The following is a 20,572-nucleotide window of genomic DNA, read 5'->3' as shown; positions in this document are numbered from 1 at the left end:
TCTGGGGTCGCTGTGAAATGAAATAAAACACACACTGAGTTGGTTTTACTGCAAGTCACTTGACACTGAGATCCACTGTCGTCAGAGTCATATCACATGTCAGGGACACTGATGTTATCTTCCACTCTGAAAATGCACCTGCATGTGAATGCTTTGTAAAAGCAGCAGACGAGGATCAGCTGATCTTAAAACGTTGTGTTTTGTGTCAGGGATTGGCCAGTCCCAGTTTGTCAGAGGATCATGGAGGACTGCCAGCTCGACTTTCACTGTCAGCTTTTGCTCAGCCCAGCATACCTGCTGCAGAACACCAGCAGCCATGTGTCTTCTCCACCTTAGTCATCATGGCGGAGGATATCCAACGGGGTATGTAGTCTCTCAGCTGATATCCTCTAAATGCTCAGAGCGCTGCCTGCAAATAACTTCACTGTAACAAAGATGACTGAACACAACCTTCCTGTTTGCTCTCTGTAAATCAGCTGTTCAGGAACAGGAAGTCCGGCTTCAGTTGCTGTGCTGTTAGCAGCTTTCAGCCAAACCATGTTCCCCTCATAGCTTCAGTACCAGCACCAGGATTCTGTTCTGTCAACAAAGTCGGGATTTAGTTTGACTCAGACTCAATCAAGCTCTCCCTTCCTCATTCACAGGCTGTGCCATCGCTGAGGAGGTCCAGCAGGAAAGAGCAGACTGGCCCAAGCTGCTCGAAAAACCAGACTTCTTCAGGAAACTACACTCACATGCACACCGCTTTGTAAAATACGGACATTTCCTCTGTTTGGAAATGTCATTTGGATATTTGAAACATTTTCCTGATAGGACTGTCACACTTTCTCCTTCTGTCTTAAAGCTTTCAGTCTTTTCCGATGATTTCGTCGTTCCTCCAACGAAGGCAAAGCTTAATGTTTCATAGTTGTTTGATTTTCTCAATGAGGATATGTAGATGGTTGTAAGAAGTAAAGCCTGTGACAGTGCTGATTCCTGTACTCCTGTGCTCTGTTTGATCAAAAACAAATTACTGACTTCACTAGTTGTGACCTCGTTCTGTCTCTTCTGTGTTGAGGCATTACATTCTGCACATAGCAAAGAAAACTGGAATAGATGGAGACATTTTTGTGGACAGTCTCATGTCATTGGCTGAGGATGCTTCTTATTACAGTCCTTGGTTCTGTATGATGGAGAAAACTGTCTTAATATTTAATTTCCTCTCCCTGAAAATTGTGTTTTGTTCTGGTCGTCAGGGTTGATCTGGTGGAATCCAAAATCAGACTCCTGGTGGAACGTGTGGAAAACAACAGGCACATTTCCCTGGTCCACGTCGACCAGCAGTCCTTCCCTGGACACCTGCAGAGCGGTGACAAGTAAGGACCCATGATTTTATGCTTCTGTTTCAATTATTGTTACTGTTTTTTGTTCTTGTGCTGTATATTTACACTCAGTTTGCAGTAAAAAGTGTTAAAACTGGCTTGTTGTTGGTGGCTAGATGTGTTTTTTTGTCTTTGTCAACTCATTGGTGTGTATTTCTGCTTCAACGAGGGAATGAGCACAGTATGGATCATCGGACTGGTCCCTCATATGCAGGAGTCTCAAAACTTTGAGAATTAACTGGCCTTCGAGCTTGTGTCCTTCACTGACACCAGTATGTGCTCTATTTCTGTTTTAGAGTCAGTAGAAATGGTAAAGTGTTGTGTGACATAATAAATCATGCTTTTATTGTGTGCTGTTGCAGTCTACGGCCTGGCAAAGCTCTCCAAGGTCTATCAGGAGGGGGTGATCGTATCAGCAGGATACGTCAGGAGGGAAACTCACAGCTGGCAGATTCCCAACAGAGAGCAGAGAAGAGTTTTCAGGCCAACACTGAAGCCCACAGCGAGGCACCAACGCTCTGCGGCTGCAGGAGCTTCTGATGCAGCAGCTGTCAGCACAGGCCGACCAACCATTCCGCGCTCTGTGATGAGAAAATAGATTAGTTTAAATGTTTCTGATGTTATTCTAATGTGTTAAATATCCAGTGTGTGTGATTTAGGGGGATCTATTGGCAGAAATATTGTCAGTAAAATGACATCGTTACACTTCTGTGTCTCTACGGATTAAACATTTTTGTCCTGATTACCTTCAGACAGAGCCTGGCTGGCTGGCTTTCTCTAGTTTCAAGTCTTTATGCTAAGCTGAGCTAACCGACTGCTGGTTGTAGCTGAATATTTATCACATATCAGTCATCTCATGCAACTCTTTGCAAAAATAAGCATATCTATTATTCCTATTTCTGTAACTTGCCAAGTGCTGCTGGTCAGATGGAAATCAAAATGTTTTGCAATAATCAAACTCCTGCTGAAATTGATCCAGTAAAGTAACGTTTTCCTTGTTCTGGACAGGAATCAGTATCTGTGACAACGGCCTCATCTGCTCCAGCTCACCCTCCACATTTTCAACAGCCACAACAACTGCAGCCTTTTCACCAAAGAAGTTTAACATCACTCAGGACACAGCTCCAGGGACAAGAGGCACCACTTGTGAAGAGTCCTCTACAGATCCCCTACGCAGTGAGAGTCCGCCTCCCAGTGCCGACTCACACAGCAGGAAGAGACCGGCTGCTCCTGAGTCTGAGCCTGCCAAGAGATTCAAAATTGAACTGGTGTGTTAAAGTATATTCTGAGGTGTTCTGTGGAGTTGACTGTTAAAGTTAAAGTGATGCAAAGATATTCTGAGACTAACCTCTGTTCTGTCCGGTCCTTCCCTCTCAGACTCTGCCCACTATCCAGCTCTTGGACGCGTCCGTCCCCACCAGGCTCGATGTTGTTCTGAAATCAAACAATCAACGTCCAGCTGCTCAGGTACAGCTCACAGTTAAGACCTGAAGCCTCTGACTTCCCTCCAGCTGCACACACACTTCCTTTCTTCCTTACCTCGTCGTGGCCTCCACATGACAGACACAAACAGTGAGTTGAGCTTCATGGAAGGCCTGTTGTGAGGTCGACTGATGGAGCCAGATGAACATCAGGTCTTCTCACCACAAGAGGGCAGTGTTGCCTTTCTGCTGGCCTCTTCCTCAGCTGTAGTGAAGGAACGGGGACACATCTCAAAGACAGTCACTTGGTCACAGCAGAACCTGCTGCAGATCAGAGTTAAAGCAGCCGCTTTACCTTCACTGATCTTTTTAGAAATGGTTCAGTCTTAATTTTGGATGCTTGTAAAGGCTAATAGTGGTGACCTGCTGGTTCACAATGTTGTGATGCCTTTGTGATGATGATCTATCATGTTGTGCTTTCAAAAATTAGTACATTTGCATGCAGAAGCCTGAAAATGCCCCATGTGATCCCTCATTCCTTCTTTAGATGGTCTGTGTGGTAGCTCTACATACCGTTTTTGTACCGTTTTATGGGTGACCTTTTGAGGGAAGGGCTGTCAAATGCTTCTCCATGAACTTGTGAGTCTCACACCTCTGTTTCCTGTTGTATCTCTTACAGAAGGCGTAACTGATGGCACGCCGCTGACCAGCTGACAAGCCTGAAGCCCTTTGTATTCTTTTTTTTCTTCTTTATTTGTGATTGTAGTTTACAAGTTTAATACATTTTGCCATTGTGATTTTTCTTCTTTACATTTTTAATTTTGGTCATTTTTTGTGCATTATATTAAATAAAATGTTCACCGTCACTGTTGTGTTGCTGTGGTGCAGTATTTGAGCTGGTCAGGGCTTGATTTGAGGAGGGATGGCAGGAGATGTCATCCTCTTTGATGAATACTTGATAAATTCACCCCCCTTTTAAATAAAGCTTCAGGAATATAAGACTTCATCCTGCAGGCTTTGAATGAGGGTTGTGAGACTTACAGGGTCACCAACGCTGGGTAATGAGAGTGAAGTTCAGCTGTTTTGCTGTGATTGAACAACACAAGGATACGTGTAATGCCACCACCATGTTGCATGTGATATTCATGGAATAATCTTAAGAGACTTCATGACAGCAAAAAAACAACCAACCACTGTATGAAGACAAAAAGCTGACAACAGCTCGTCAAGGTAAACAGCTGCTTTTTCTCCTGTTACTCTTGTGTAGAAACTTGATGACTCTCTCCCCTGCAGTCTGGACTTCTGTGAGTCTCAGCCTTGCTAATAACAAGTACCTACTGTATTGTACAAAGTAAGACAAGGTGGTGATAAGAGCTTCAAATGGAGAAAAAGTAGGAGGAGTAGGAGTCTTGTTGTGACAGGTGAGTTGATGGTATCAGCAACAAAAATCTCCTCAAATATCTTCAGCTTTACGAACAGCTCCAAAGTCACTGAACTGCAGCTGTGGTCTGCCACAAAGCTCCATTCACAGATATTTTGAACAGAAGAGTTTGTTCTGATGTTCAGATTTACATGTTCTCTTAGAGCTTGATGAGACTTTAAATTGAGTTATGTTAATGAGTGTCTTGGTTTTGATTGTGGAGAAAATCATCCAATGTGTCCATGCAGTAATGGGTTCATTGATTCCCTTTCCTCCACCTGTGGTACCGTTTCCTCTACAGTAACAGCAGCTACAGCCTCTGAGGAGCTCCACGAGCCGACCATACATTTGTGCACTGTAACAGGGCCTGGAAATCAATGCATTCAGCGTCATTTAAGTTCAGTTACTAGGCAACGTTTTTTTTAGATAAAGAGAAGATGGTACAGATGAACACAGTGAAACCCAAAGTCAATCAATACAGGAGCCAAAAAGGCTTTACTTACAGGCCTAAAGGCCTTATTTAAATGACGACTGAAATCCAAAAGATCTTATCAGAATGAGCGATAAAATTTGAGAATAAAATCCCCAAATGCCCGCAGTACATTCTGGATGTACTGTGGGAATGTTGAGTCTGGGTCTTCCAGGTTGTCTCCTCTCTGCAGTGGGCCTGCATGCTGCACCTGTGGCCCAGTGCTGCTCCAAGATCCCCTGCAGTTACCACGTGTTACCACAGGGAGGCAGAGGCGCTGCATGCTGGCAGCGGGACTCTCTGCTCCCCTTCTCACCTCTGCACAGTGTTTGGGTTCAGCCAGCGCAGCAGCTGACGGGACAAAAAAACAACAACAAAAACAACAGAGTGAATGATTCAATGACACTCTGGGTATGCTAATAAAGTTCTTAGATATATTTTGTGATTCACAACTAAAGTAGCTGTTCAGTGAGATAAATGTTTGTACTGTGTGCCTGACAGAGACAAACCTACTCACAAATGGATCAAGTTTTTTCAGGCATGTTCTTCAGCTTGAATGATAAATCATGCCTTCAAATTAAAATGTTGCTCTCGATCATCTTATCTGGCAAAGATAATACAGTGCAGTACTTTTTACAAGATGGATTTGACCAATTAAGAATCTTTCACATAGTTGACCGTTGATCGGCTGAGGGTTTTCTTTCACATTCTCTTTAGTCAAATTCAGTTTCTTCAGACTGTTTTAAGACTTCGTCAAATGAGATTTCAGACAAACAAAATGTGGAAACAATTTAGGGGTGTAACCATCCATCGATCTGGATCAATCTATCGACTCACTGATCCAATATCATGGATGGGAAGTGAAAATATTGATCCATAGCGCCTTTAATTTGCAAATTTCTCTTTGGAGATTAATAAAGTATCTATCTATCTATCTATCTATCTTAATTTGAAATTCCCATGGCACGTCTGTGTCACCATTTCCGTCCTGTCCAAATACTCAAACAGAGCGAACCTCAGGTAGAAAATGGCAAGCAGCCACAAAAAAGATGAGGAACGATGTAGTTAGAAGAAAAGATAATGAGGAAACTAGAAAATTTAAGATACATAAAACTTGTATCCATGGTGGAGTCTCTGTTACTTGTACCAAGTTAAACAAATACATACTGCTGGATGTTTTAGGGTAGGCGACTATGTGTGACAGTGTTTCCATCAACCTTGAACGCACCATCTGGAAATGTAACACTTACAGAAGATATGCAGACAATGAAGACAAGTTATGACCTTATGTCAGGTGATGAAGAGTTGTGTGGTGTTTCTTTCTGTGCTCTCCTGTGTCGCTGCAGGTGCCCTGAGTGGTTGATCGCAGCTGTTTTCAGTCACCTCATCAGGGCCTGGAGGCGAAGGCCTTGACAACACGTTTGTATGTACACACCCATACACAGAAACCAGAGTTTTGAGCAATCTGCACTTTAGCGGCCATTTTAAAATATCTTTTCAGTCACCTAAAACACTGTTTGCGTGTGAACGAGAGGCCCAAACACTGAGGAACGTATATGTGTGGTGGCCTAACAGACGTGGAGAGAGCTACAGACAGGGCTGGTGGGCCATTTGGTAGCTTCGCCTGCATGTCAGCACATGTCGGTCTGCGAGTACTTGAAATGCTCACCAATGATCTGCTGGTTATTGGCCTGCTCGAAGGTCACACCATCAGTCTTGGGGAAGTAGATGAGGGCAGCTGAGGGGTAGGCGCCTCCTCCTGCAGAGTAGTGAAGAGTATAATCCCATCAGTGTTACGGTCAGTATTAAAGGAATAAAAACAGCAAAGGGACTTAACAGTTTACTATAATTTCATTAATGGGTTTTGTTTGATGACACCTGTCTGATGTAACCAGTGTGTGTAAATCACTCTTCATATTGCTTGCTGATGAACTACACATCAATGCCTCTGTGTCAAATATGCTAAAATAAGAGAAGCACATAAAGGTGTGGACCTTTCCCGGTTTGAGACAATGCAACAAAGACAGCAACCACAGACTTTACTGTAACGCTGAGGAAGTTCCAGCTGTGCAGGCATATTGTGCAACAATCCTTTCCACCTCTCTCTCGAGCTGTTTGTCGATTCCCAGCTCTTCTCTTTGGTCAGAACCCCCTTAGCTTAGAATATGACTTTATCTAACTGACCTTTTCACACTCTCAAAAGGGCAATGAAAGCTATTCAGAAGATCCTTGAATCAGCGTTTTATATCATGCAGTCAAAACCTCCTCCAGGCCTCCAACAAGGCACAGCCTGAGCGTGAGTTTATAAGTAACAGGGTGCGGCGCAAAGGTCACTGCCTTCTGGTGATTGCCTGTTAAATTGAAGGGAAAACGTGTCACACAAATGAGGTAAATATTTAATTCAAGATAAGCTATTTGTCTGGTTTGGTCTCAGTGTTAAAAAAACTGACAAGCTCTGAGGAGAAATTCAGATCAAACAGGGTGCAGTGATGGTGTGTATTTCAGATATCATACTGTGCTTAGATGCACAGAGGCATTCGTGTGCATATGCAGGTGGATGGTGTGCATGCACAGCACACACACTCTGCTTTGACACACTAATGACAAGGAGAGAATGTGACACACAAAATAGCAGAGGATGGTTTCGATCCATCGACCTCTGGGTTATGGGCCCAGCACGCTTCCGCTGCGCCACTCTGCTCTCCAGAAAGCCTGGGAAGACGAGCGGCATTGCATCTGTAGGCGTGCGCTGTTTGAAATTCTTGTCACAGAGAGGCTGCACCTTACATAACGTCAACACGGCCATTGTTTCCTGCTGACAGAGAGGTGTGGCGGTCGGGAGAGAGAAGGGGCTGCGAGGAGGGAGCAGAGTGAAAGGGAGAGTGCAGGATTGGGAGGGGAGAGAGTGAATGAGAGAGATGGAGGTGGACTGGAAGAGAGAGAGAGACCATTACAGTGTGTCTAAATAAACTATTCTCTGATTGTGGTGAAGTTTTGAACTGCATTCAGCGTGTTTTATTCTTTTGCATAGTTTGATGTGTTTCTCTGGTGAATACACTCACGTGATGAACTGATCTGTTTGTTTTGTCCACATTCGCTCTCCATTCACGCCGGTAAAGAGTTAGAGAGGGAGGCCCTCCGCAGTGAACAGTGTGGCCTTTGTCTAAACTAGGCCACGCATTCTCATGAAAAAAGGGGGAACAAGGGCAGAAAAAAGAGAACTGGAGGAAATATAGTGCAGACGGAAAGACAAATGGAAGAGTGGAAGAGTTATTAAAAAGTACAGGTGTGTGAATTCAACCATACCCAGTGGTTTAATGCACACCTGCAACATAACAGTGCTATCAGTGGAACAGACTGTAAAGCAATAACCTCACACAATATAACAAAGTCCCTGTGAAGTACATCCAACATAACTGCATCTGTGCGCGATCCATGAACTTATGAAACTTTCCCTGTAAATTACTTTCCAAATATCAATGAGACACAGTGATCTATGGATTTCTCCTCTCCCTAACTTATATCCAGCACGCCAAACATCATAAAACATTCTGTATATGGCTCTACATTTAAGAGGAAAACGGGTTTAAAAGCCGAGCACACCAACATGTGAACACATGAATGTTTTTTCCTGCGCCTATAAGTGAAGGCAGTGTTTGCCTGGACTGCGGGGGTTCAGTCTGAGCCTGGAAACAATGAGATGAAAGCAGGAGACCTCAGCCAAACTGGTCTAAACTGGTCCAGGTCTGCTCTGCTGCTGGGCTGCTGCTTTTCTTTTTTTTTTTTTCAAGCTTGCGCCGTCTTGCAAAATAAACTCTCTCAGAGGGATCAGACGAGGATTTAAAGTGAGGCCCTGTGTGTGTGTGTGTGTGTGTGTGTGTGTATTCATGTGTGTCCCTTCAGCCCTGGTTTTGGTCAAAACTTTTTGGGATTTTAGACAGAGAAAAGGGCTATTTTCTAGTTAAGCACCCTCATGTTGTATTTACAGCTACAAATATACAGGCATACCTGCATTACACACATTTGAAGTGTTCTCTAAATTTGTGTGTTAAGCCACAAATCTTGAATATGCTTAAAGAATCTGGCCAAACTGAAGAGACAGAATCAGCCTTGAATCACACATTTAATACTTCCCTCTAACTCTCTGTCCTTGTGTGTGTGTGTGTGTTTTCACAAACAAAGCAGAACGAAGGCGTTCATTCGTACTGTGTCCTGTTAGTCAGTTCAGCTTGGTATGAACTCCACAGGACAACATACGGAGAAATACTGGAAGACAGCCTTGCTGAAGCTTAGTGCTGTGTTTCCATTAATACCAGAGGCTGTGTTCCCTTACATATTCTCCTACACCCTCAACTCATAAACATGTTTACTCAGCTTTGCCCCCTCCTCTCTTTTTCAGTTTGACCTGTCTCTTTGTCTCCTCCCTCCCCTCTTGGCCACTCCTCCTTCCTGAGCACGGCCTCTCATCTGTCTCTTCCTCTTCCCTTTCTTTTCCAAAATCCCAAATCAGCGTCTCTCCAAGCATTGTTCAGCTTTTAGTCTAGAAAAGCAGAAAAGTGGGGAGGAATGGTGAAAAACAAAGGAATTTTGTCTCTATACTGTGTTTCCTCATGTTGTTTCTGTCCACCAGACCGAGATGTGTTCACATCAGCACATCAGTCAGCAGCTCGGTTACAACCCGACTTTGCCAAACACACGTGATCAGCAGGCGGAGATAAAAACAGAAACAGATGGCATGTGTTTGGAGCTCGTCTAGAGTAGAGAGGGAGCGTGTTCTTATTTTGTTCTTGGCAACATCTAAATGGTCTTCGGCTGAAGTTTCCGATTTCGGCTGCCAGGCCCATCGTGTTTCAAAATGCTCCAAAACCTGGCACAAAAATTTAGGTTGCAGATCTTGTTAACAGGTAAAAATGTCACAGATCCGCAAATAGACACACAGCAGCCCCTGACCCGAGGCCTGCATTTAGAGAGGCGTTATTGTGGGTTTGTATTGAACTGTTTGCTCTACATTTGACAGGAAAGTAGGGAGGAGAGGAGGCCTGAGATTAGAATAAACCTGCATTCTCTCAGTTGCTGCTGAAACAATCAATAGTCGATTAGAAAATCTACTGTTTCCTGCAAGGACAGCTGCCAGCTCGGGTGTTACGAGCCTAAGAACTATATTTGTTTCCACTGGCTCATAAAATAGGCTGATAAATTGCTCTGATCATAAAAAAATGCGTGAAAATGTTTATTATTCCATACAGGACAAACAGCCTGTTACAGAACATAATTTGCATCATTATGAAACCCTTCAGGGCAAAGGTGCAGTTACACCAAAACAAAGTGGTGGAGTGAGACAGACAGGGAGGGTAAAGTTAATTTAAACACAAGATACTTCTGCTCAAGACTGTGCAGATATTGGGGTGGGGGTGGGAGGTAATATAGTGATATCAGCCCCATCATTAGCACCATCATGAATGAATCATGAAAAGCTTTTTCCTTGTCTTTGCCACTTTAATCCAATTAGTGTTCTTTGCTATGTTAGTGCATATTTACTACACTTTGAAAATTGCTCTAAGGTTGCATGCTGTCCCTCACTGGGATAAACAACAACACCCTCGCTCGACACCACCGCAGCACTTCATGTACATGACGTAGAGATTTTGTGGGTGCTTTCCAAGAAGTCTGTCATTGCTTTAACTGTATGAAGGCCAGCAGCAGCTGGGGAAGGCTTCAGAGCACGGGCATGGACAGGAGGACATTGTTTTTTAAGATAAGCTGGTCACGAAATGCTCAGGCCACGTTATTGCATAATATCATTGATCAACAACTATAATCTGGCCAACTTTTATTCTAATCACGCATGTAGAGATGAAACAGCCGTCGGTCAACAACAGCAATGTTACTGGTTGAGAAAGTTTAATGGGTTTTGGCTATAGAAAGAGACGTGGCTGTCTCTGGACCTGGTTTAGGAGACAGATCAATGTAGCACTCCAATCCAATCAATCGCTTGCTAATGCAAACCACCCAGCGCATCCACTTTTTAATCATTTGTTTATCAGCACCATCACTCAGTAACTTAGACGCAAAGCCACGCAACTGCACTTCAGCCAAGAAGGGATTTTGACTTCGCTGTATAAGCATGATCGTCAGATTGAACAGATTACTCAGTACATGCTTGTCACTTGCTAATGGAGGGGGGAATGGTGTGAACGAGGTCTGTATGGTAAAACAGAGGGAGGGAATGGGGAAGAAGCGGGTGCTTAACTTGATTACTGAAGAACAGAATGACAATCTCCACCAATCAAATGATTAAAGGCTTCAGCAGGAACCTAGATAGCATGCAATCAGTCCATCTATCAATCGGCCATCAGCATGGCTTATGCCACTGATTATATTACCTTCAGTAAGAATTTGCTTGATCAGACTGAGTTTGTTAGCTTTTGCTAAAACTTTTAAAACAATATTTCCAGCCTAGCGAGTGTTGCTCTGTCATAAGGATACTGCAGCATAACCTTGCCATATTGACTCAGAAGGGCAGCTGTCTTCCATCACCATGTCCTTTAAGCCCTATTTATACTCTGAGCAAGTGAAGACAGGTTTACTTAAACGAAAACACAAGAGCCCCAGACAAAATAACTGTCTCGTTTGCTGTACAAACTGGGTTAAAGGTTGAAATCTTGTCTAACAGCCAAATCAGGATTAGCTTTTTGGCCAAGCATGTGCACACATACAAGGAATTTTACTCCGGTTTTAAGTTGCTTGCATTGCTACACATGTGAAAAGCAATGTCTATATGCAAGTCGTGAATTGTAAATGATCCAATGATGCAAAGAAATATATATTGATTGAATATACATGAAGTGGGTGCACAATGGGCTATACAAATGTATGCATGTCTATATACGGTACGGCATGGATGATTTATACAGACACAGTGTGTATTGAACTGTGTTTTATCAATTCAAGGTAAGCAGACGTTTTACGTGTTAAACAGTATTGACCTATGGGTGATTTGACTGATCATCAGAGTAAAGGGAAGACACTGTTGTCATGCCTGGCTGTTTCTCATGCGCTCTGCAGGCCCCATGAACACAAGCATGCTCTGGACACCAACAGCTGAACTCATTCCTGCACCAATAGAACAGAACAGAAACATTTGACAGAAATGTGGTCCAAGCAACTGGTTTTATAACCTGTTGATAAATACACTGATGAGCTGGAACATGAAGTTTAATCTGTCTCTGGGAGTAGAGAGAGGGAGAGATTACTGGTCGTCCCCTTGATGGGCGGAGAAAAGGGCGACTACAAATACTGATCGAGCGCCTTTGTAAGAAGATTAGCACAGACTGAAGGATAAACGACTGACAAAGGTCGAACAAACTCGGACGGACGCAAAGTTTTACAGGTAATATAGAACTTTTTCTATCGGATTTGGATCAACATGTTGTGTTTTACAGCTTTATAAACTCGTGACTACAAAGTGAAGTACTATATCGCGCTCGAGCCACCTCGTGTTGGAGCAGATGACGTGTTGATGGCCGTCGTTTCATCATCCTCTCCAGGACAGATTACACGATGTTGAACATGTGTTAGGGTTCATTATTTGTCTTAGGTCTGTTTTTCTATACTTCACATAATGCGGCAAACGAGCTTTGCTCACATTTCAACAGTTTATGTGGAAGGAATATTGAAGCGTTCACGAACCGGGACGAACCGGTTTCGCCTAATAGACTTCCGGTAGCGTTAATAAACACGCTATTTGTCGAGCATTTCGTTGGAAAGTGGCCATAAAGCGAAACATTTCAGAGCTAAGCTGTGATAAATGCTCATTTTCATCTTCTGAAGGCAGTATTTTATTTATATATTTTATGTTAAAACGATTACCTTAATGTAGTCATTGGACCGAGGCTACCAACGGTTGTTCAAAGTTTAGCTAGTCACCTCTTAAAACATGTAAACAACACACACTGTTTCCGTTGGGACAGCTGTTGGTAGCTAATAACAGATGAACACGGAACAACTTTTCTAAAGTTATCTGCAAAGTTATCGTCGTTGTTGTTGTGGTTTTGTAAACTATTTTTCACTTCACCGAAAACAGTTAACTAGATAATGATAGGTGCTAACCTTATTCAGTATCACCCATTTAAAATCTGCTTTAGGAGTTAGCTAGCAAGCTAATATTACGAGTCTAGCTTTTAAGTGGGAGCAACAAGTGACGAACAATTCAGGTGATCAGAAAAGAACCATTTCTGCCCTGGAGAAGAGACCGATTAAATCTGTTTCTCTGTCTCCTGCTTGTGTCCACCCCACTGTCCTCCCATCTCTTCAGAAATCAGATCTAACCATGAATAGAGACACAGAGATCGACATGAAGGAGGTCATGCTCAATGAGGGCGAGCTGGGCAAGCAGCTCATCTCGGGCGACAGCCAGGCTGCAGGCGGAGAGAAAAATGGCAGCATCAAGAAGGTCGCCGAAGATGAGGTGACATTCACCGGCCTGTCCAAAGAGGAGCTGATGAAGGTTGCTGGCACACCAGGGTAAGAGCTGCTAGCCAAGTGTTACTATAAACACAGTTCTTAATGCTAGAGACCTTGTATTCGTGTGACCATCTTTGTGATTTTCCCTCTCATCCTTTCTGTTCAGATGGGTGCGAACCCGTTGGATTCTTCTCGTCCTGTTCTGGCTGGGATGGGTAGGCATGCTGGCTGGAGCCATTGTGATCATAGTCCGGGCCCCTCGCTGCAAACCCATCCCTCCGATGAACTGGTGGAACGAAGGACCTCTGTACCAGGTCTCTGACGCTGATGCTTTCTCTGATGGACTGGCAGGTAGAGTACCTCTTTTGGTGAATAGTGTTTTCAGTGTAAATATACCATGTTTTTAATCTGTTCTGTTTAATGTTAAGGCTGGTGCCCTTTTTTGCTGATGTTTTGCGTGTTCATTTTTGCTTATGGTGTCATCCTGATTACCAAAATAAAGCTGCTATTATCTTTGCCAAGTGGTCTGGTTTTGGAGTGGTAACCCACTCTTTACACGGGATGAGTCTTGTGACGAGGTCTTAGGTTTCCTTAGTTCTGCATGGCCTATTTCAGCTGGCCAGATGCCAAACTGCTGACAGGGCTGACAACGTGTGACTGTCTAAAGGACAGAAAAAGCCTACGAGTCATCTCTTTCATATCTCTCCTACTCAGATTTGAGGTTAAGGTTGAGCAATATAGTATAGGACAGTACAAGTTTTTTTTAGACTTAATCTGTGACTGACTGAGACAGTCGTGAAGGAAAGAAGGGAGGACATATTGTAGCGCTGTTCCTAAAGTGAATAACGAGGGAGCACTCGAGTTTCCAGCAGGCTTTGGCAGGAATTCCACCAACCACACGTGACTCAGTGGTGCTTTCATGTAACTCGACCTCCTTGTGCTCAGACTTCACGTGGCCAGCAGAGGGTTGTGGAGGGAGTCATTCACATGCTCCAGCCTTAAGCCAGTACTTAAAGAGCAGCATTTTTTTTTCCTTAGCTGTCTCCAAAACCATCAAAATGTCTCTCTGGCCTTCAGCTGTCTCGCCTGACCCTGCTACCTTTCACACATCAACTCTCTGTTGTCTTCCCCCCCCAGTGCGAAAATCACACTGACATGACGATTCACTCTCCCTCTCTGGCCCTCTATTTGTCTTTAGGTATTGAGGCAAAGTTGGACAACATAAACCAGTTGAAGGTGAAAGGCCTGGTTCTCGGCCCTCTTCACACCGTCCAGCCCAACCAGCCGAGCACCCTGAACTTTGAAGATATCGACCCCACCAAGGGAACAAAGAAAGCCCTCACTGATGTGCTGGAAAAGGCCCACAAGAAGGGTAGGTTGTCAACTGTAATCGTTAGAAAAGCTCAAACCAGCACCAGGGTTGAGTTTATTCTTAGTAAATATTAAGAGAGTAGTATTTAATGTTTGCTATGTTTTTTGGTATTTTGAACTGTTCAAGCCCAAATGTTGTTCACTAACATTTTATATTTTCCTCTTAGGCATTTCTGTGGTGCTTGACCTGACTCCAAACTATTTGGGAGCTGCTCCCTGGTTCAGCAGCAGTGATGTTGGTGAAGTGATAGAGAAAGTCAAGGTAGGACACGCACTGTGCTTGGTGATCATTCAGTAATGTTGAAGTGTGTGAAAGTGACACTTTGGGTCTAAGTGTAGCATTGACTGGAGCAATCCATGCCATTGAACTGTTCTTGCTGTTGTGCTTGTGTCTTCTTTCAGGCTGCAGCGGAATACTGGTTCAGCTTGGGTGTTGATGGCATCAAAATATCTGACCTCGATGTCGCCTCCAACTCTGCTGATTGGTCAATGCTGCAGGCTGTCGTCCAGAACAATGACACTGAGTCCACCAAGAAGAGGTAACTGCATCTGGCATGTTCTGACTTCCTTTGGTTCTGCATAAGAAGACAATTTGTGCAGGAAGACAGAATGTTTCATTTGCAAGACTTTTGGATAAATTTACATATAACTTGCAGATATATAGGGAAAGCAAATTTCAAAGAATCTGTAAAATGTCAGTTTACAGGTTTATGTTTCCTGAAAGGAGATTAAAAGCATTCCAGTGCTGCAGGGGACTGTAGTTACGGGTTAGGGAGAGACAGAGAAACAAGAAAGGCCTCCACTAGTTGGTGGTGGTTGAGGTCTCTCTCACGGTAAAGTGACACCTTGTGGACGAATTGAGGAATGGCACAAAAATGGCTTTTTTTAAATTCAACATTCGTGGAGTATTTCAGGATGCTGATTTCAGAATACTACACTATTCTTAAAACAGCTTATGACATAACTTTTACATTTTCTACTTCCCGCAGACAAACCATTACCAGTGGTGTACCACTTGCTCTTTCGCTCTGCAATGTGATTAACCTGACACACCTCACATTCTTTCTCTCAGGGCGCTGATGGGTGTGGTTGAAGGTTTGTCAGCTGCAAATGTGTCTCTGCTCGCTAATACAACTGGTGTAGATCTCATCCTGTCTGACCTGCTCAACAGCAAAGATGGAGGTAGGCTGGTGTTCACTGTTTGTCCTGCCATAATTGGATGTGTATTAAGTGTTGAGGTTTTTGGCTGATTTTTCTATTAGTTTTAACACCATCTCATCCTATTTTGAAAAGAGCACACCCAGTATTTTTCCTTATTCTGTGTATTTATCACACATAGTCCTCTTTATCTTACGTGTATTGCCATTCTTCCTGCACAATAATATGGCCTTTGCTGTTATTTGTGCAGTGTTTTTCAACAACAACAACAAAATTCCCCATCTTTGCATTCCCTGCTGTGTCTCCATATTTACGTTCAGTGTCAAATTCGGGAGCTAGCAATTGCACAGATGCCCATTCTTGTGTGAAAACCAACCAGTTGGTGCAAGGGGTGCATTGCAGCTGATCATTTCACTTAAATATGTGCAGGTGTGCGCATCAAGGCCATGGACACCCTTAGTTCTCAGCAGGCTAGCATGGCCTGGGGTCTCGGTGCCACCCAACAGGACCAGCTGGCTAAACAGGCGACGACTCAGGGCCTAATCCGTCTCTACCAGCTCCTGCTGTTCACCATGCCTGGAACCCCGGTGTTTACCTATGGAGACGAGATCGGCCTTCAAGCAGGACAAGTAAGCCTTAGAACGGAGCTGATGTTGAGATGTTTCTATAACCTTCCACCTGTTGCAAAGTGTAACCTCTGTCTACTTTTTGCTTCCTTATCAGGGTTCAGAATCTCCGAAAATGGTTTGGGACATAGAGAAGGAACCTGCTGAAGGAGCTGCTGTCAATGAGAGTACTGAGGTAAGAGTGTGTTCATGGTGGATGTCAGTGTAGAAAGGGGCTCCTTGAGCAAACTAGTGAGGATATGGTAACATTCGTTTGCTTTCAGTGGTTTTAATCATTCTGACATTTACAGGCTGAGCGGAAGGAGCGCGTTGATACAAGGAAGTGGTTCATATCCCTCAGCGACCTGCGAGGCAAAGAGCGCTCTCTCCTCCACGGCCAGTACTACCCTCTCTACTCTTCCGCTTCCTCCCTCTCTTTCCTCCGTGTGTGGGACCAGAGTGAGAGATACATCACTGCCGTCAACTGGGGAACCGCGTCTGAGACGCTCAAGTTCACACTGGCACCTACAGGCAAGTTGAACACACGACTATCTGGTCAGGAAGTGTCTCAAACAGTAATGTATGTTGACAGTAGCTTTTTGACACGCTGATCTTTGTTCCTGCAGAGGAAGTAGAGTTGCCAGAGACAGCCAAGGTGAAGCTGTCAACTGACGAAGACCTGAAACCAGACACCTCTGTCAGCTTGGACAAAATCACCCTCGGACCTGGACAAGCTGTGCTGCTGCAGTTCCCCTATACAGGCTAAAGGTGGCGCCAACGTATAGGAAAGCTACCTAGATGAAAACCTAGTTAATAAAACACTGAAGTCAGTCCTAATCCTGAGATATGAGATGGCAAAAAATACAGGACTTTTCTTTTCACTGCAAAAAATCTGACTTAATATCAGTTTATTTATTAAGAACATAAATGAATTGGGTTAAAAAGAAACTGAATGTTGGCCAGTACAAACTGATGATGAATTCTTTTGCTTTTTATAACAAATGTCAGTTGTCACATTTTGTTTTTTTTGTTTGTTTTTTTTTTGATTGTTTTTTGGAGCTGGGAAAAGATGCCGCAACCTCAGACACTGACTCATCAATTGAACATTTTGTTCTTTTGTGATCTTTTATTGTTGACTGTTGTCTGTACATTGTCCAAAAATCTAAAAAAAACATTCCATTCTTGTTGTTTGGGCATTCCTATTGCGGTCCTTATGTGATTTTTTTATTACAAATTTTAAGACCTTTTTTTTTAATGACAATTTTACTTCATGGCCCGTTCCATCACAGAAACACATTAATCACGTAGTTAACGATGAACATGTGTGGTGACTCTGAAGTACTTTAACAGTGCTTGTAACCAAAATTACTGCGAATGGTGTCAAGTCTGTCAAACGAACCGAATTGGAAATGAATAAACAGAAAGTTCTGTACCGACTCCTGCGTTCTCATCATGTTTTGATGTGTGTGTGTGTGTGTGTGTGTGACAACATCCTTGTACGAGTGATTTGTGTGTTTAAGCTCGCTCTTTGTGCCGGAGATATCAGATGAGACGTTCACTATTTCAGAGCGTACAGGTGTGTCTAAGTGTGTCACAGATGTTAACAGAGGAAGCACGTCTATATTTTATCAGCATCTCAGATGCTTTTTATCAGTCGATTTATACTTGACTAAAGCGTGCGCTTTACATGTACGAGTTGAACTAAATGGGTCATGCACTGCCTGCCTTGGAGTAGCTACTGTCGTTAACACATTGGGCTGTATGTCAGGTTTTCAAAATTAGAGAAAATGTGTTCATTTTGACATGCTAAACATCACTTTTACCACAGATTACAGTATGTGAGTTTATACCACTGTCTCATAGTGGTCTCTTAAACTATTCTACAGATTTTTTGACTGACAACAACTTCCTGAAAGATGAATCAGCATTGACAAATTTAGCGAGATGAATTTGAATGATACTAATACCTCCTCTCTGTAGGTACTGTATTTCCCCACATTTGCTTTTTATACATGAATAATTGAGTAAAAGGAGTGAATTCACTGGAACACCTTCTGAGAGGCACTGCATACGTGTGTTGAAAACTGGCTATTTTGTCTTTGAATAATCTCTCTAAAAAGATGATGGCAGAAGTCATCATCATAGGTCATATTGCACATATTTCTTCCCCTATTGTCAGTTTTCCCTTTATGCTCGTTGACTTGTAGTTCTTGCTTTCTAATCTTTCTTTATGTTTTTCCGCTCGCTTTGTTTGTTGTTGTGCACCAAACACCAAGGCAAATTCCTCGTATGTGAAAATAGGCTCGATTCACATCCAGCAGACCGTAGACTGAAACTAGCTGCAGGAGGAAAAACTTTACACACTGCATACTTAATGATAAAATGTTTAGCTAGAATGGCACAGAAGGAGAGCAAAAGAGAGGAAGGAATTTAAGAAGTTCACCCATTGCTTTAAAAAGAGGTCACATTACCATTTTAACCTCACATAAACTCAAGCCCAGTCTGAGATCTCTGGCAATCAATTCCTTACTGGATTGACACTACACTTGTATATTTACTCAAGTACTGTATTTAAGTACAATTTTGACATATTTGTACTTTACAGCTTTTCCTCTTATTACTTCTAGAGCACTTTGCTTCATTTCAGAGAGAACTGCTAATGTATTGCAGCAGTAGTTACAAGTAGCTGATCATTTTAGATATAAAACATACCCTCTTTTTGAGATGTTTCACAGCTTTTAATGGAGAAACCCAACAGTACATAAAGCTGGTGAAGTTAGTGCCACCCAGACCAACTGCAACAATAAAATGTGGCTCACACATGTAGGCATCAGTAATTTATAAAAAATCAGATAATGTATATGGCTATTTATCACTAAAAGCAGGCATGCTGCACAATAGGCTCTTTTAATTTTCATAGTATATTGATGTATTTATATCTGTATTTACCAAGTTTTTGAATGAGAATGTTGATGTTTTAAGTGTTTCTTTTGGTTTTCAAAATGTGCTTGAAGATATTTTGCTGTACATTTTAGTCTAACCTTTCAAGGTGTCTTGTAATCCCATGTGGGATTGGGCCAAATTTTCGACTCCACACAAAATATGGGAATTAGCAAACTAAAATTTACATAACTAACCAAACTGGCAGTCTAACTTAAAAACGTTTTTTCCATCAAATCTTATCTGAAATCTTTTAAGTTTACAAAAATGTCGAATTCGGACCAGTTTCATCGTACTCTTATGCGTAATGTAATGTCATAAAACCTGAACATTTGTCATTCAAAAACCTCTATTTAAAAGCAATGTGAAATAGTCCCTTTAACATCTGAAACTAAGGTTGATTCTAGCAGTTTCAGGGTCTTGTTACAATTCAGGGCCGCCGTGTTGCTGTGGTATCACAGGGGAGGTTTGAAGTTGATGATACCGGGAATCAGAGCCCGTCTCTGCACCTCGCCGTGCACCCCACGCCGCTGTGAAACCCAACCACCGTCTCACCCACCGCCATGCACACTCATGACTGACTCTCAGTCTGAGTCTGACACATACACACCTTTTACATCACGGTGACATGAAGATACATGACCTTTCATCGGCTTTCAAGGAGCACTGTGAAGACACAAATTATGTTTTATGCTGAAATACAGCAATGTTAGCCACGCTCACCTGTTGCTTCATAATGGAAAGCCTTCTGCTCTGAAAACCTGAAAGCTGTGACTAAAAACAAGATGAAGTATATTCAAAACTCCCTCAATATAGGCCTACAACACCAACTTAGCTATTTATATAACCCCTGAGCTTTATATGAGCATGTAATAAATGTTTAACTCTCTGTGAAAATGGCTTTGAACTGATGCCGTCTGACCGTCTATCAAAACCCTGCTTCATACAGTTTTAGACATTCACAGCATAGTGAGCTGTTGGCTAAGGTTCTGTGCCTCGTTCAAGGGTATCTCAAACTTACTTTCAAGCCTAAAACAGCAGAAAAAAAATACTTATTTACCTTGCTTTTGAACTTCTCGGCCTCTCCTCTGACTTCTGTCAACGGTTATTGCCTGTGCTTCAGAATGTAGCCGTACAATCACTGCTGTTCGGACCTAAAAAGCCAGGATTCACCTCCTGTTCTGCTTATGGCCTATAACAGCAAGGAAAATTTACAGTGAAAAACACATGCACCTCCTTCAATGCAGCGTTGGCTGAATGACTTGTCGGGCGGCCCCGACCATTAAAGACTCGGGTATGCTCTAAAGGATGAGCTCGAAGATTTTAGACGAAATTGGTGTCCCCTCACGGATGTTCTGTAGAAG

At 42.9% G+C, this 20,572-nt stretch overlaps 1 protein-coding gene and 1 long non-coding RNA gene across 2 annotated transcripts; both read left to right on the top strand.

The window, feature by feature from the left end:
• Positions 1-139: 139 nt before the first annotated feature.
• On the top strand, positions 140-3,636 carry LOC121626734. The gene is made up of 6 exons (XR_006007969.1): positions 140-363; positions 645-1,355; positions 1,531-1,633; positions 1,724-2,629; positions 2,739-2,828; positions 3,462-3,636. It is a non-coding gene; the product is annotated as an uncharacterized LOC121626734 (long non-coding RNA).
• Positions 3,637-11,939: 8,303 nt separating this feature from the next.
• slc3a2a (solute carrier family 3 member 2a) lies at positions 11,940-17,704 on the top strand. Its single transcript, XM_041965085.1, has 11 exons — positions 11,940-12,061; positions 12,986-13,194; positions 13,301-13,485; positions 14,333-14,506; positions 14,673-14,767; positions 14,908-15,044; positions 15,578-15,687; positions 16,093-16,292; positions 16,387-16,464; positions 16,580-16,799; positions 16,895-17,704. The coding sequence occupies exons 2-11, from the start codon at positions 13,001-13,003 to the stop codon at positions 17,032-17,034; spliced, it is 1,533 nt and encodes a 510-aa protein (XP_041821019.1). The 5' UTR covers positions 11,940-12,061; positions 12,986-13,000; the 3' UTR covers positions 17,035-17,704.
• The last annotated feature ends 2,868 nt before the right edge of the window (positions 17,705-20,572 follow it).

Source organism: Chelmon rostratus, chromosome 23 (genome assembly GCF_017976325.1).
Source record: "Chelmon rostratus isolate fCheRos1 chromosome 23, fCheRos1.pri, whole genome shotgun sequence".
Classification (NCBI taxonomy): Eukaryota; Metazoa; Chordata; class Actinopteri; order Chaetodontiformes; family Chaetodontidae; genus Chelmon; species Chelmon rostratus.
This window is presented reverse-complemented; position numbering and strand designations above follow the sequence as displayed.

Excerpts from the sequence above, each read along its gene's own strand:
- slc3a2a (XM_041965085.1), top strand. The coding sequence starts at position 13,001 with ATGAATAGAGACACAGAGATCGACATGAAGGAGGTCATGCTCAATGAG. Across the intron at positions 13,195-13,300 it reads AAGGTTGCTGGCACACCAGG|ATGGGTGCGAACCCGTTGGA; the intron begins GTAAGAGCTGCT and ends CTTTCTGTTCAG. Across the intron at positions 14,768-14,907 it reads AAGTGATAGAGAAAGTCAAG|GCTGCAGCGGAATACTGGTT; the intron begins GTAGGACACGCA and ends GTCTTCTTTCAG.